This window comes from Delphinus delphis, chromosome 20, assembly GCF_949987515.2.
Source record: "Delphinus delphis chromosome 20, mDelDel1.2, whole genome shotgun sequence".
NCBI classification, from domain to species: Eukaryota; Metazoa; Chordata; class Mammalia; order Artiodactyla; family Delphinidae; genus Delphinus; species Delphinus delphis.
The window spans coordinates 17,966,666-17,983,760 of record NC_082702.1 but is presented as its reverse complement, the minus strand read 5'-3'; the positions used below and the strand labels follow the sequence as shown (position 1 = coordinate 17,983,760).

Below are 17,095 nucleotides of genomic sequence, written 5' to 3'. Positions count from 1 at the left end.
GGTATCAAGGTTATATTTACCTCATAAAATGAATTAGAGAGCATTAACTCTTTTTCTGCTCTTTAAGAAGTGTTTAGGTGAGACTAGAATTATTTCCTCCTTGAATATTTTTAGAGCTCCTTTGTGAAGGTATCTAGGCCGGTAGTTTTCTTCAAGGGAAGATCTCTGGATTCAATTTCTTTAATGACTAAAGGAATATTCAGGTATTCTTTTTCTTTATAAGTCAGTTTTGACAAGTTATATTTTTCAACGAATGTGACTATTTCATCTAAATTTCCAAATGTATTGGCACGAACTTACTTTTAGGTGCATCTAGTTGATGGATTGAACCTTTTATCTCTATGAATTGATCCTCTTTGTTACGTGGAGTCTTTACCTTAACATTTATCTTGTCAGATGTTAATATAATTTACCACCTTTCTTTTGGTTCGTGTTTGAGTAGTATAACTCTTTCTGTCCTTTTACTTTTGAACTTTCTGTGTCCTTATGTTTGAGATGTATATCTTAACGACAACACAGAGCTGCTGTTGAGAGTTTTGGTAAACGACTCCGTGATACTGCTGCCTTGGCATCCATTTCGTGTGGCCAAGAGGCCTGCGGGGGTCTTGAACAGACACTAGCCCCACTCTGGAGCACAGGCCCTATAACAGCCAGCAGAGTCACAAGTCAATGTACGTTCCTCATATGACTCCCCCAACGACCCTCCTTCCTCACCTCGCAGGGCCTTCCCCTCATGCACCCTTTAGGTAAGAACCCCCTCTCCCCCTTGAACCTTACCCAAACCCTGCTCTTTTCTGGTTTGAACTGACCAATTGGCCTTAGCCCAGGAAGCCCAAAGCACTCCACCCACGGACCCTAATAAGGGCATGTGCCTCAGGTCCTGCGGCTTCTCTCTGCCTGCACCTGCCTTGACCTCCCACGTGGCCCCGCGAGGAGTGCTGTGCACCTCCTCCAGGACCTGTGAGTGATGAGCTTCTCTATTTCACTTTCCCTACTACTGATACATTTGCTTTTAAATCTAACATTTTATTTTGTGTTTCCTGTTTTCCCACTTGTTCTACCTTTTCTTGACATCATTTGGATTACTTTTTAAAAAAATCATTCTTTCTTTCCCTGTACTAGTTTAGAAGTTAAACACATTCTGTTCCCAGAAATTTCATCATGCGTATTTTCAAACTATAATCAACACCTTTATCCTCTTCTGAATGATAGACTTTAGAACACAAATCCCATTTACCACCCTCACTAATTATATGCTCTTTCTGTTGTACATTTTAATTCTATGTATTTTTAAGTCCCCAAAGATATTATCATTATTGGTTTATAGAATCAATGTTCATTTACATTTATCCACAAATTTACCACTGTATTTTAGTTCCATCTTGCTTCTCAGATGTGCCACCTTGAGTTACTTTCCTCCTCCAGACTTATGCCTTCTATACCCTCCTGGAATTGTCTTTAATGCAGGTCTGCTGGTGGTGACACTCAGTTTGGGTTGGAAAATACCCTTATTTGACTTCACTTCTGAAAGGGATTTTTTCTGGTAATAAAATCCTAGGTCATCCAGGCTTTGCTTGTATCCAGCGCTCTGAAGCTACCATCTAAGGGACCACAGCACCCCTGTTAAGAGCCTGCTGCCGCTGAACTCCTCCGAAGGAAACTGTCCCCGTCGGGCCAGCACAAACCATGTATCGTCATCTTCGGTTGGGGAAGACTCTCAGCTATCCTATCTCTAATCACTCCTTTTGATTTAAATATATCCCTATGCTGATTCTTGTCTCCAATCTACTGGTACCTCAACCTTTGAACACTCTGTGTCATCCCGAACTAGTTTTGCTTCTGACCTATTTCAGTTCACTATTTCACAGTTCAGCTGTATCTAATCTGTAGTTAAGCCCATCCACTGAGTTTGTATTTTTCAGTTCTAAAAATTCTATTTCTTCCTTTTCAAACCCACTATTGTCACGTTTTAGAGTTCCCTGAAGACAATTTGGAGCTTGTCTTTTCTTTCTTTAAGCACACAGCCACCAGCTGTTGTATAGTCTTTGTCTGAGAATTTTGGGTTCTGTGGGTCCTTTTAATCAACGGCTTCAGGGATCTGGAAATGCCCTTCAACTATTAATGCCTCCCTTTCCATTTTCTTTAATCTCTCTGTGATTCCTGACGATCTGAGGCTGCACCTCTTGGGTGGGTCTTCCATCTGTTATCTTTTCTCTCCATTCCCAACTGTTTGTCTCCTGATGTTCTAGGTGAATCCACAAATTTCTCTTTCAGCCCTTCAACTGATGTTTTTTGAAAATTCTGGTAATCGTTTTTAATTTTTCTTATTTAGTGATTACACTTTTTTTGCCATGGCATTTTATTCTTTTAAACTCTCCTTGGGAGGGCCCGGATGGCCTAGTGGGTTAGGATTCCGGGCTTTCACTGCCAAGGGCCTGGGTTCAATTCCTGGTTGGGGAGCTGAGCCGCCTGGCACGGCCAAAAAGCTCTCCTCAATCCCCTGTGTAATCTCAGTTTCCCTTGAAGTGAGTTTCTCTGCTCATCTAAGTCCCCTCCATTGCAATTTTCCCCCTACACCCAATGCTCCTTGCTGTTGGTCACATCTAGCCGTCTATTCTTACTTTAGGATGAAGACTGGGTATTTGGTGTGCACTGTAGCAGGGGACTGTTCTGTCCTGGTGCCTCCCTGAGCTGACACATCGCTGACTGATGACCAGGACTCCATCTGTGTAGGTGAGTTATGTGAATAGCTGGCTTCACTTTAGGATACAGGACCCCCCAAAACCAGGATAAGGAAGGCTTGCCTTTCGTAGATACCACTAGTCACCACAAACCCTTAGCTCTCCCCAAAAGAGTTTGCTAAATTTCTTTAGTGACGTAGGTTGACACCTGGTTTCTCTCCCATCACCCAAGCCGGGTAAGCTCGAGCTTTCTAGGCAATAGTAAAAGCAAACAGCAATCTAAGCTTCAAGTTGTAACCACCAGTCTTAGTCTAAGCCAACTGGACAGTTCACTAGGAAAATAAGCTTCTGCCGTTTCCTGCAACACAGTTCCTTCCAGGTATGGTTGCCAATAAGCAGAACAAGCAAGACAAAGTGGATAAGCCACTCTGGGTTGATTACCTGCACTGCCTTCAACAGGATAGGAGAACGACACATGTGCACCATACCGAGAAGCTCACTGAGCAGAGGTTCAGACCAACCTTTTTCTACATCAATAAAAATCTTTTCTTCATGACCTCACCTTTGCCTGAGGTACAACCCTTTCCTAACTCAGACTCACCCCCATTGTAGGAGCTAGTTCAACAGCCGCTCTGCTGCTAGTTAATAATTCCTCTTTTGTATGTGGCGTTATCTCTATTATGACAGCAGCATGGGAAGGGCTCCCCCTCACCGAGGCAACCAGAGGGCAAGTGCACTGAAGCCCCAGAGGCCCTTTTGTCACCTTTAGCCTAACTCCAAGGTGTCCTTGGCTCCAAGATGTCCTTGGCCCCTGTGTGGAGTAGCCCAGACCGAAACACTCTGGGTTTCCTTCTCCTTATTTTGCCTATTTTTCTACCAGGTCTTGGTACCTACCGCCTATACACACTTCCCCGAATTCACATACTCCGTCTCTGATGAATCCATGCCCCTCTTCCCACGTTACAGATTTCCTCTCCAAGAGTGCCAACAGGCTCAACACTCCCCCACCTCACCCTCCTCATTCCTCTATTCCTTACCCCACCTGTCAACTCGGAGTCCAAAGCCTCTCAGCAAAAAGCTGGCACCAGGGCTTTCCCTCCTGGAGCGTAAGGACCTGACAAGCGGCTTTTCTGACTGTGGTGTAAGTGCCTGACATTAAGCTTTGGATCTGAGGCTTCCATTTCAAAGACATGCTTCTCGAATAAACATACTACCGGCCACACAACTAGACAAAGAGCCAGGCCATCTTACCCATAAGGTTCCCCTTTTAGAAAGCTCTGGGTGCCCTAGGTGCTGACCGCTTCAGTGGCCCCCTTCCTGCACCCAAATTCCTGCTTTCGCCAGTAAAGAGTGAACCCGTGAAACCCTAGGCACTTCACCCTTGACCCCAAAAAGGGCAGAATCTCAGGTCTGTGCTGTCTCTCTCTCTACCCTCGACCTTGTCGTGTGGCCCCAGGTGTACCGTGAACCCTCCAGGACCTGTGAGGAATGAAACTTGTTTCTTCAGCATTTCCTGATGGTGCTGCTGGGGCGCATCTTACAATCAGAACAAGAACTGTAAGGGCCTGGCCCAGCCAAAACAACACTTGGGTGGGGCTGGGGTGGGAGGGGGTAGCTCGCCAGAAGTAGGATGGCCCAGGTGAGTGCTTCAGGCATTTCTATCAGACAGCATCACTACTGACAGGCTGAGACTAGCAGGAAACACCTCCCAGTCCAGTGCCTTCTGAGCCACTACACTCCTGACCCAGTTTCCACTTAAAAGAGATTTGGTGACCTGTTTGTTCCTTCCATGCCCACATCTCCCATTGCCTTCACTCCCATTGCCAATTAGTGGCTTCCTTCAGAAATTTTTTATACCTTTTATACTCACCTCTACGGGGCTATTAGGATATGTGGTTATGACGCATCCATAAAAAAAAAAAATGAGCCACAGGAGTGAGTATTTGAGGAAAATAAAATCATAAAGATGAATATGACTTCAAAAAAATGTCCTTCCTCTACTGGAACAGAAAAGTAAAGTACAGACCTGGCCCAGACAGCATGCAATAGTATAGTCAAAACACTGGGTTCCTGTACTTCTTATCATCCGCATTTACTGATACACCAAGCTAAGCACTTGTATGCACTAACTCATTTATTCCCCCCACATCAACTACCTTGAGCTGAAAGCCCCACCATTTAAAAAATTATTTCTTCTCTATTACAAAAGTCATATGCATTCATAACAGAACACTTGGAAAGCAGAGAAAACACAAAGAAAATTTACATTACATTACTTGTTATGATAGTTAAGTTTATGCGTCAACTTGGCTAGTCTATGGTGCCCAGTTGTTTGGTCAAATACTCGTTAGATGTTTCTGTGAAGGTATTTTGGATACGTGACTAACATCTCAGTCAGTTGACTTTAAGGGAGATTATCCTTGATAACGTGGGCAGGCCTCATCCCATTAGTTGAAGACCTTATGAGCAAAAACTGAGGTTTCCCAAAGAAGAAAGAATTCTGCCTCAACACTATAACATAGTCTCAGGTTCCAGCCTGAGTCCCCAGCCAGCTGGGCTGCCCTATGGAGCCTGGATTTGCCAGCCCTCACAACTGCACGAGCCGCTACTTAAAATAAATCTCTCTCGTTTTCTCCAGATATATACATACATAACCTATACATATCCTATTGGCTGTTTCTTTGGAGAACACTGACTGCTGATACACCCATAATTTCACCTGCCAAAGATAATTTCTATTACTATTTTTCCATTCTTCCAATCCTTTCTCTATGTACGTATGGAATATAAGTAATTTTATATACATATATGTAATTACACAGACACAGACAGACATACACACACAAGAGTGATGAACTCGTCCCAGTCATCTTCGTTAACACGAGAAGTCCCGCATCCTGGGAAACCGCTCAGTCCCAGGCAAACTGGGATGGCTGGTCAGCTTAATACACACACACACACACACACACACACACACACACACACACACACACACACCCCTTTTTTCTTTTTTTTTTTTTGCAGTACGCGGGCCTCTCACTATTGTGGCCTCTCCCGTTGCAAAGCACAGGCTCCGTACACGCAGGCTCCGGATGCGCAGGCTCAGCGGCCATGGCTCACGGGCCCAGCCACTCCGCAGCATGTGGGATCTTCCCGGACCAGGGCTCGAACCTGTGTCCCCTGCATCGGCAGGTGGACTCTCAACCACTGCACCTCCAGGGAAGCCCCCCTTTTTTCTTTTTAAATAAAATTGCAATCATTCTGTACATACTGTTTTGTAACCTAATCTCTTCACTTACAAATATATTGTGGCTATTTTCCAATGTCAAAAATATTCTTCTGTGACATCATGTTTAATGGCTGCACTGTATTTCATTTTACGGTTCTATCCTTTCATTTCACCTCTAAAAACAAGAGAGGCTGGAACAGTAGGGGAAAAAATCATATACCTACACACAAACTATAGACCACAGCCCTCAAGGACGGCCTTGTTCTACTTTAATAAAATATTTACCATTCTTAGTCTTAGACTCCTGTGCTGGTGTAGCAAAATGACTCAAAAAAAGAGGGAGCACCCTCTCTCTACCTGTCTATAACAACATGCATGGTGACACATTAATGCTTGAAAAGACACAGAGGCCTTACCTTTTTAATTCATTTACAATTGAAGTGTGCACTTCTATTGCAACTTTGCTGTCCAACTGTAGTTTTAGCTCCTGGCATTCCGTCCGCAAAATTTCCAATTGCTCCTTACTTTTAGTTAGCTCCTTTTCTTGGCTCTGTGTTTTAGCCTCCAGAAGCATTAGCTGTTTAGTCAGTTTAGAAACTGAAACACAAAATAGATGGATAAAGACTTGGTACAGAAGAGCTAACAAAGCATGATTACTGATTACTAATACTAGTGAGAGCTTATAAAAGATGATCTTTGGGCTTCCCTGGTGGCGCAGTGGTTGAGAGTCCGCCTGCCGATGCAGGGGACACGGGTTCGTGCCCCGGTCTGGGAAGATCCCACATGCCGCGGAGCGGCTGGGCCCGTGAGCCATGGCCGCTGAGCCTGTGCGTCCGGAGCCTGTGCTCCACAACAGGAGAGGCCACAGCAGTGAGAGGCCCGCGTACCGCAAAAAAATAAAAAAAAAAAGATGATCTTAAAAAAAATGTGCTGGCGATTTAGAAATTAATACCAAAGCCTTTGTACTTAGCAATTACTGTCCCTATATTAAGTAGTCACTCAATATACACTTTCTTACTGGGGATCAATATACTGATATTATTGTTAAATATTTAACAAGACATGATTCCAGTCTTCAAGGAACTGACTTTCTAAAGACTGAAGCCTTAAGTCACACACAGATGTACAAGCGTACATCATGATGTCGTCCCTAAAACTGCAAGATTTTCAAGATTTTAAGGACATCAAGTATGGCCCAACTAAGGGCAGAATTTGTTTTTCTTCCCTTTCTTCATTAACTTTTTATGTTTAGTGTCCTACATCTAAAGTAAATCATAAATATTTTCATCCTAAGTGACATGGAAGTATGTCATATTAAGATACTTCCTGGGCATCTGCTGAAACTAGCACTCAGAAGTATTACAGAGTAGAACTCTAAATCCTTCTGTTCTGGGAAAACATTTAGTTGAACGAAATGAATAGCTGTTTCTGGGAAATGGGAAAATAACATGGGCAGCTGACTGAATCACACAGGCCAAAATAATCATCCTACCTGTTTAGATCTGCTGTGTTTGAGAGTCAGCTCAGTAATTATGAAATTAATTTCCCTGTCGTCTCTGATCTTTGAGGCTCTGTCTCCCCTCCACCCCAAGCAATGGCAGGACAAAGGCAGCTACTCCTGTGCCTGTTCAGTCTATGAGGAGGAAACTCCTGCTGGATTGAGAGCTGCTCTCACTGCGGACCCGGCCTGGCCGGCAGACACAAGCCAAGCACCAGCCCTGCAGCTTCAGCTACAGCAGGGGCTGGTAGCGGACTCTTCCGTGGTGTGGAAAGGGGAGCCGCTGAATAACAGGTGCAGGAGGGGAAACAGAAAGGACTCATGCTGGCTCACAGAAGACAGCTTGTACCTTGGCCTCCTGTCCTACATTGTTCTTCACCAGAAAAGAAAAATCAGTAAAGCCAAAGAAAAAAAAAATACCACTCTCTTTTGTGCTCATAAGTTTTGGTTTTAATCGAAGTGGAATAAATGACTCAGTCTGGCCACTACAAAGTCCACTGTCATACGCTGTGAGGCTCCTGGGATGGGGCGGCAGGGCGGGGGGGCGGGGGGGGGGTGGCGGCGGGACACGTGGGGAGAGGAGGCGCTCACAGAAAGGATCTGACGGAGATTTAAGCTACGGCAGCGCCTGCAGCGCTGAAGGAAGGGCGAGAGCACAGAGAAACTGTTTAGAGAGTCAATGGTTCCTACTTATTTGCTCATTCAACAAATTTTGGGGAACGTGTCCTCGTGTTGTTTCAAATATTCATCTCACACGATTTTTCCCAGTTACGTGGCACACTGTTTTCCCCAAAACTCAGTTCTGCTCACTCTAAAGCTGTCATCCACAATTGATTTACAAAAGAGAGTAACTCGACACCGTAGAGTCTAAGAGAAAGCAGTCAGTGCATCAGGGGTGATGGCTGGATATGCTATAACATAAACAGCTGCCCTTCAGTAAAAGACATGTTCTAAAAAACATGACTTCCAGTGTCTTCAAGTGGGGTTGGGGGTGGTACCAGTGTAAAATGACACAATGGCGACGTCACAGCATCACCACCACTCGCGGGAAGGACCGCTCACCTTCCTGGAGACGCTCCTGGTGCGTGTCCTTGGCTTTTGTTTGCTGAATCTCCAACTGCTCTATCAACAACTTGTTTTCCTCTAAAACCAGTTCTGCTTGAGTCTGAAGCTGACGCCTACAATTGATTTACAAAATTAAATACTGACATTCAGGTGCAGAATGATTAGAGACACTCCTGAGTCTAAAAGAAAGCATCAAATGTGTTGTAGGTAATGACATGTTTTAATGCTAAACATGTTATTAACATAGTAAGTCTTGCCATTTCCATTAAATTGAGGGAAAGGACAGAAAGGAAGTGTGAATTACGAACTGCTTTAGTAACTTGTTAAAATGTAAAATTTCAAACATATACAAAAGTAGAAAGAAGAGAATAGAAACTCCCATGTACAAAACGCCCCCGCTTGAACCCCCCAGGTTGAATTTCACCTGCGCAAACCGTATCCTGACAGTTGGTGCAAAGTAAATCCCAGCTCCGCTCAACCTCATGATCGCAAAATCCAGTGAGAATGAGCTAAAGGGATCTCAGAAATCATCTAGTTAAATGTTTACCACCCGAGGTACATGGTAAACCAGTAAATTATCTCAATTTTCCACTTTAGACTCAAAAAAGTGAGGTGCAGGAAGGAGGGAGAAAAAATGAAAGGAGTCCAGCTCTAGTGATTACCTCCCTCAACAGAGGCTGTGCACTAGCTCCTTGGCACCTGGAGGCGTCCCTACCAGCTGCCCGGCCTGTGGGGCGAGAAGGCCCCACGCTGTCCCGCAGGGGAGCTCCCCTAGGCGGGCCGTTCCAGCCTCCTCATGCCTGCCTCAAACAGAGCAGCTCCACTCTGGACTTTCGTATCAGACTTCCTCCCTCCCTCCCTTCCTCCTTTTCTTTCTTTTTTAAATGAAAGGGATCTCCCATTCCTAAAAAAAAAAGGTCAAAACCTCAAATTTAGTTTAATTCTCCTTCCCATTTTATAGGTAAAGAAACGGAGGTCCATTAAGCATGAGGTTACCCAGCTGGTCAGAGGCAGTTAGGGAAAGAAATGTAGAGTTTAGCTGCAGCCCAGAAGTTCATCGAGAAATTATCTGAAACTAAGGAGAAAGACTCTGCTGATGTGTGGAGTCGGCGTGCCCGGGGGTCAGATCGGGACGCAGTGCACCTCACACCTGCGCAGGCACAGGGAGCAGCGGTCTAGGCCGGGCAGGTGAGGGCACGACTGGGACGGGCTTCGGGGTGGCAGGAGATCTGCCTACAGGGTGTGAGGCCCCGGTCCTGCCCCAGCTGGAGGACAGTGAATTCAGAGTAGGGGGAGGCCAGCCGCAGGGCCTCAACAGGCCCTGTGCAGAACTGACAGCTTTCTGCAGCCCAACCCTGTGCCACAGGTCACCAGGCTAGAGCAGGATGCATATTTTGAAGTCTTAGAAACAGGACTGGGGAAGACAGTGGGCATGTGGAGTTCAAAGTGGGGTCTGCCTTTCTTTTCTTTCTTTATTTGTTTTTACCGTAACGAGAAGTAAACAGGTTTGACTTACAGCTATACACAAGGTTAGAGAAAGAATCTGAGGGTTTGGGAGAGGAAGCCTGGAAGCAGCCCAGCTGACCTGCTTTCTAGGGCACTATTCAAGGAGGGTTTGAGGGGAGACACACAAGGAACCCTGACAGAAGAAAATCAAATTTCAACAGGGGAAGCCACAGTACAACAGGATCCAGTAGCTGCCCAACCAGTCCCAACTGACACATCAGTGGCCATAAAATCAGTAAAGTAAAATCAGTAAGAATGCTGTTGACTCAATTCCAAATTTCTATATATCACATATGGGAAATATTTAATTTTTTTCAGTGATGTTAAGACATAAAAAAATATTAACTATAACATACCTACCCAAGGCAAAAAAGATATACCTGAATAGCTTTTGCTTTCTTGGTCCTGCTTGGGTATTGCCTTTAGACTTTTGAAGACATTTACTTTCTCAAGTGCACTGAACAGGCATCTGTTGCTGCCGTGCTAGATGAACAGGACATGGCCCTGCCCTTGAGATGCTCCCAAAGGAGAAGAGGGAGACAGGTGTGAACACACATAGGTAGGCCCAGCATGGCAGGTACAAGGACAGGGCGTGTGTTTAGGGCCAAGTCAGAAACTGAGACAAAGGAACAATTCACTCTGCCTTGGAACAATTCACTCTGCCTTCAGGGAGAGCTACTGACTAGCACCATTTGAGCAGGGCCCTAATGGAGGTACAGGAGGGCAGGAAGGGGTGTTCCGGGGGGAGGGAAGAGCATCAACAATAGGCTGGAAGTGAGGCAGCGTTCAGCTGTCTGGGAGCGGAAGGGGCGGGGCAAGCGGGAGCTGGGAGTGCAGGGCCTCATCCTGGACTGTCTGTCCTAAAGCCCTGGGAGCCATCAGAGGGGTCTAAGAAACGATGCGACTCAACAGGTTCGGGATGGGAAAAGTGCCCTAGAAAAATACAACCTCAGAAGATAAAAATGGAGACAGCAGGGCTTCCCTGGTGGCGCAGTGGTTGAGAGTCCGCCTGCCGATGCAGGGGACACGGGTTCGTGCCCCGCTCCGGGAATATCCCACACGCCGCGGAGCGGCTGGGCCCGTGAGCCATGGCCGCTGGGCCTGCACGTCCGGAGCCTGTGCTCCGCAACGGGAGAGGCCGCAGCAGTGAGAGGCCCGCGTAGCGCAAAAAAAAAAAAAAAAAAAAAATGGAGACAGCAAATATATATATATATATATATATATATATATATATATATAAACCTATTTAGAAGTTTTAAAGTAGCCTTTAAAATACAAGTTTAGAATAATTTACTAGTTTTCACTACACCTTATTAGTTTCTTAGAAACTCTCCATTAAAATGTTTGTTAAAATACATATATATGACAATTTAATAAAGTTTATTCCTATTATCTTTTCTTTTTCTTAATTAGCAAAATACCAGAAACACAACACCACTTGCCATTCCTCACTGGTGACAAGACTATTCTTATTCAGCTCTTGGTGCAGTTCTTCATTTTCTTTCACCACTTCTTGGACTCTCATCTTAAACGTTCTCATTTCCTCCTGAAACAAAATTTGTGTAAACTGTAACACACACATACATTCATCTCTATATTTCTTAGTTCTAATGCTGTCGCTGTGCCTAAAATCAAATGTTAATAGCTTTTAAGCAAAGTCTCATAGTACCGGCAGCCTTAAACTTGGTACCAGCACCAAGTGCCTGCCCTCGAGGAGCTCACGGTCTAGCGAGAAAACACAAGACACACATACCATGCAGAGAACAAGGGACAAAAGCCCCTCAAGTTAGTTCGATTCCTAACTTGATAACATTGTTCTATAACTGCCAAATATTTGAAAAGATAAAAAGGGGAATAAAAAAGGCAGAGATGGGCTTCCCTGCCTTCTCACTGGGCTTCCCAGTGAGAGGCCCGCACAGCGCAAAAAAAAAAAAAAAAAAGGCAGAGATGCCTATAAATGCCATAGTTTTTTCTTTGTTTAAAGACTTTGGAGGATAAATTGGAGCTTTTTAGATAAAGATAAGAATTTTTCTTCCTAATTGAAGCCCATTTCGGTAGGGAAGGGCTTAGTGCAGGGGTTGGAGTCTCATAATTTTGCCCCATTACAATCACGAGAAAGCCTCCCTTACTTAAAGCCATCAGTCAGTCCAGCTTCATCACTCATTGGCCCCCACACGAGGACTGTTGCTTGGTCTGTTTTCGATTGCTAACAGTCTGTGTTTGTGGCACTCAACGCTGGGTGGTCTCCATCATGGCTTTTCTCAGCTAGCCCTTGGCCAGCTTCAGTATTGTGTGTTGTCTTCTGGTGAGAATCTTAGGTGTTAATATTTATTCTGGGACGCTTCTAAATATTCTTCTCCCAGCTAGCAGACATTTATACTTATAAAAAGCAACAATGCCAAGCAACTTCTCTTTCTCTCACCTTTCTGCCCAAACGCACTCCCTAATTGCTAGCAGTGCACTGGCCCTTTTAGAGAACATGGGTGGGGCAAACTACAGCGCACAGGCCAGGGGTCTATTTGGTCAACAGCATTATGGGAACATAGCCACGCCCATTCGTCACACCTGCTCTGCAGCCGCTTTCATGCTACAGTAGCAGAGCTGAGTAGCTGCGAAGAGAGACTCCATGGCCCCCAAAGCCTAAAATTGATACTAAGTAAATGTTTACAGAAAATGTTTCCGGAACCCTATTTTAGAAGGAGCACTAAATAAGTATTTTTATTATTTGGATTGATACTTAACCAATTATACAAGATTAATTCACCCTCTTAAAAATTAAGTGTCCAGGCGGCCGTCGCCGAGGCCCGAAGGGAGGGAGCCGCGTTCCCGCCCGGCGCACAGCCAGTCTCACCCTCGGTCCCACCGCGTGAGGAGCCAGCCAAGCGGAGCTCTGCACGGAGACCCGAGCCGCGGTCGCCCCTCTGCAGGTGCCTGTGAGGAGGCGCCTGGGCCGCAGCCGAGTCCCGAGCCCGGCCGGGCACTCGCTCTCCGCGCTCCGAGGGGCGGCCCGGCTGGAGGAGGCCGTTGCGGGCCAGGCCTCAGGATGAACCGCAGACACCGGCAAGGAGCGGGCAGCGGCTGCCTGGCCCCCACCGTGGCGGTGAAGAGCAAGTTTGGAGCTGAATTTCGTCGGTTTTCACTGGAAATATCAAAACCTGGAAAGTTTAAGGAGTTTTATGGATTACTGCAACATGTTCATAAGATACCCAATGTTGACATTTTAGTAAGCTATGCAGACATCCATGGAGATGTACTGCCTAGAAATAACGATGCTAATTATCACAAAGCTGTTTCAGCGGCCAACCCACTGCTTAGGATTTTTATACAAAAAAAGGAAGAAGCAGACTACAGTGCCTTTGGTACAGGCACACTAATAAAGAAGAAGAATGTTTTAACCAAATTGTTTCGTCCTGACAAACAGAGAAAAAAGCCACACATAGTCATTAGTATGCCCCAGGACTTCAGACCTGTGTCTTCTGTTATAGACGTGGATATTCTCCCAGAAACACATCGTAGGGTCCGTCTTTACAAATATGGCACTGAGAAACACCTAGGATTCTACATGCGGGACGGCTCCAGTGTCAGGGTGACACCCCACAGCTTAGAGAAGGTCCCAAGGATCTTTATATCCAGACTTGTGCCAGGAGGTCTGGCTCAAAGCACAGGACTATTAGCCGTTAATGATGAAGTTTTAGAAGTTAATGGCACAGAAGTTTCCGGGAAGAGTCTAGATCAAGTAGCTGACATGATTGCAAACAGCCACGACCTCACCATCACAGTGAGACCAGCAAACCAGAGGAACAAGATCATTAGGAAGAGTCGGACTTCCGGCAGCTCTGGCTAGTCTACCGACAACAGCCTTCCTGGCTATCCACAGCAGATCGAACCGAGCTTTGAGCCAGAGGATGAAGACAGCGATGAAGATGACATTATTATTGAAGACAACGGTGTGCCACAGCAGAACCCTAAGGCTCTTCGTAACACCGAGAGCCTGGAATCATTAACACAAATAGAACTCAGTTTTGAATCTGGACAGAACGGTTTTATTCCTTCTAATGAAGTGAGCTTAGCACCCTTAGCAAGTGGCACAAATACAGAATTTGAAACGCGTGCTCCAATCAAAAACTCTTAGAAGAAGATGGAACAATCATAACACTATGAAACCATCGCGTCTGAATGCTTTCTGAGTGAGGATGCCGTGGAGACTTGTACATTTGGCTAGTTTAAAGCATATGTACCTCTGAACCAGTGATCTGGGATAGGCATGAAAAAAATATATTGCAAGCTTAAAATGTTACTAAAATAGTAGTTTGATAATTAATATAAACTTCAGTGGGTCAGAGGTGAATTTAAGTCTGAAACAAAGGGGCCTTTGCTAATGAAATGATGTGCTTTTGCTATTTTGTCTATAGAGAACTGGATGTTAGAGCACATTCCCAGAACTACACATAAGGACTAGATCATTTCCGTTTGAAGTGGTTGCATATTTAACCTGCTGTGCAGAGACTGGTTGATTTTTCCTTTAACTGTATATCTTTTAATTCTAACGTGAAGAAGTCTATCTTTTGGTACTTTGGGACCTTGGCTCCTATATTCCCCATGTTGTATTTTGATTTTTTAATATTGTTCCTCTGTTGCTAACTGTAGCGAGTAATTTTTTCAAATTTTTTTCCCTAATTTCTAAGAAATCAAATCAATTGACTGTTTTTTACGGGTTGCTTCCTAAGTTATAAAGCATTGAAGCTATGTTCCTGAATTAAGAAACTCTAACAGTTGTTCAGGTCCGTGTTTGCCCATCTTGTAGCTTTCATATTTACAGACTCATTCCATTTGGGCATCACTTATGTTGTGAAAGCCAGTTCCATCGACTCTGGTGATATGGGAGACTCTCTCCTGTAACCTCTTCTTTTTTGTTTTTGTTTTTGCGGTACGGGGGCCTCTCACTGTTGTGGCCTCTCCCGTTGCGGAGCACGGGCTCCGGACGCGCAGGCTCGGCGGCCATGGCTCACGGGCCCAGCCGCTCCGCGGCATGTAGGATCTTCCCAGACCGGGGCGCGGGCCCATGTCCCCTGCATCGGCAGGCGGACTCTCGGCCACTGCGCCACCAGGGAAGCCCCTGTAACCTCTCCTTGTCCTCATTCCAAATCTCATTAGAAATCATTCCTTTTGTTGTTTGTGTGTATATTTTGTTTGTCTGCCTTTTTACTCTTTTAATGTATTTGAGTAGTGTGAATTATTTTCGTTAAAAAAAAAAAATGCACCCAAACTAAGAGATTTTTACACACACGACAACCTTGTGCACTTTTTATATGAAAATTTTGGGTTTTCCTTAATGAGATTTCTAGGAACACTGCCTACACTTTATGAAAAGTATGTCATATTCACCTTTGACAGGTAGAGTGTATCTCGATTAATTTTATGAGGCTATTTATTACTTTCCGATGCGTCCACTTAGCAAGGTAAGAGTAAGGCTGCTAACTTTCGTTCCTTGCCTGGTTTCATTGTATGGAGGTGCACAGGCACTACAGTAGCTTGTATATAGAGACTAAGAATAGTATGAACTACATGAGTTCCCTGTGACTTACGGATATTTCTCTCAGAGTTATTTATTGATTAATTTTATGCTAGGGCTAGAATGGATACCTTATAACAACTGTGTGCTATTAAAACAAACAATGAAGAATCAAATGACTCCATTTTGAAGGATATTTTCTCTATATGGTAAAAGTATATGAAGTAAAGTTGATTAAATGAAGCTCTCTTGACTCAGAATACTTCAATGTATTTTGTTCACATGTTACCACTAAACATGTTATCACTAAACTGTTAACTGCACAACATTATGTAATACAGTGTACTTTTTGTTGAATTCATTGAAGTTCTTCCAGTTATATAACCACTATTTTTTAATGGCATTCCAGGTTTAACATTCTGTTGAGTTCTATAAATTTGAATCTTGAATGGCAAAATGTTAATAAGTAGAAGGTTACATTTCATTTATAATTATAAGCGGTGCAGGGCTTCAACATTTTAAGTAAAAATACTTTCACATACTAGCTCTCTCTCTCTTTTTTTTAACAAAGTTTTAACATCAGAACTTTTCGCTTAGGGGAAGAAATACTTCAGAGCTTGACTTTTTGTACAACTTTTAACTGTAAAATACAGATTTGTCTTGTATATATTCATGAAAATGGAAATCAAAGCTGCTAGTGCTTTTTTTGTGTGTGTGTGTGGTGCACGGGCCTCTCACTGTTGTGGCCTCTCCCGGTGCGGAGCCCGGGCTCCGGACGCGCAGGCTCGGCAGCCGTGGCTTGCGGGCCCAGCTGCTCCGTGGCATGTGGGGTCTTCCTGGACCGGGGAACGAGCCCGTGTCCCCTGCACCGGCAGGCGGACTCTCAGCCACTGCGCCACCAGGGAAGCCCTGCTAGTGATTTTTAATTATCCCACTAAGGGTATATGTCAACGGTCTTTTCAACTGGATCTCTCGTTTAAATTATTGGTGAAAGAATTGATTACTAGACGTATTGTAAAACCAATAGATCTTGGTTATACAATAAAATGTCGATTCATTGGTAGTCTGAATTATTTCAAGTGTACTTTTTTAACAAAAATATCAGTGGACTCAGCATAAAATTTTATAGTACTAAATGTCAAGCTAACTGTGAATTTTGTTCTGTATCTCAAGTAAATTTATGATAATGTCCTCATGAGCTATCAACAAAATATATGTACTTTTGTGAACTATGGATTTTCTAATTAAATTTTACATGCAACGTGATTTTTACATGAATGCTACTTTGTTTAAACTATCAAATGTCAGTATTTTACTACAATTTTATTATAAAATGTACATTATCACTAAATGAGCTTTGATTTTAAAAATTAAATTAGCTTTAGTTGTATATTATTTTTTACAAATATAGACTTGTATAAAGGCTAAAAAAAAAAAAAAATTAAGTGTCCAACAGAAAGCCTAGGAGAAAAGGTTCACAACTGCATTACATGGGCCATGTACATGGGACAGCAGAACAAGAACAGGATGGGTGACTCTTAACAGACCCTTCCAATCAGGGATCCTAGAAATACCAACTCTTTTCTCTCTGGCTCCCTCCAATT

General features: G+C 44.1%; 1 protein-coding gene and 1 pseudogene across 2 annotated transcripts in view; one reads left to right on the top strand and one right to left on the bottom strand.

Moving 5' to 3' along the window:
- Nucleotides 1-17,095, bottom strand: part of CEP89 (centrosomal protein 89) — an 80,549-nt gene that overhangs the window by 22,810 nt on the left and 40,644 nt on the right. For both annotated transcript variants that reach the window (XM_059999170.1, XM_059999171.1), the window contains exons 12-14: nt 11,422-11,525; nt 8,471-8,586; nt 6,327-6,507 (exon numbers count right to left, since the gene is read on the bottom strand). In XM_059999170.1, the coding sequence (XP_059855153.1) occupies nt 6,327-6,507; nt 8,471-8,586; nt 11,422-11,525 (401 nt within the window). The remainder of the gene's footprint in view (nt 1-6,326; nt 6,508-8,470; nt 8,587-11,421; nt 11,526-17,095) is intronic.
- Nucleotides 13,023-14,140, top strand: LOC132416281 (partitioning defective 6 homolog beta pseudogene; annotated as a pseudogene).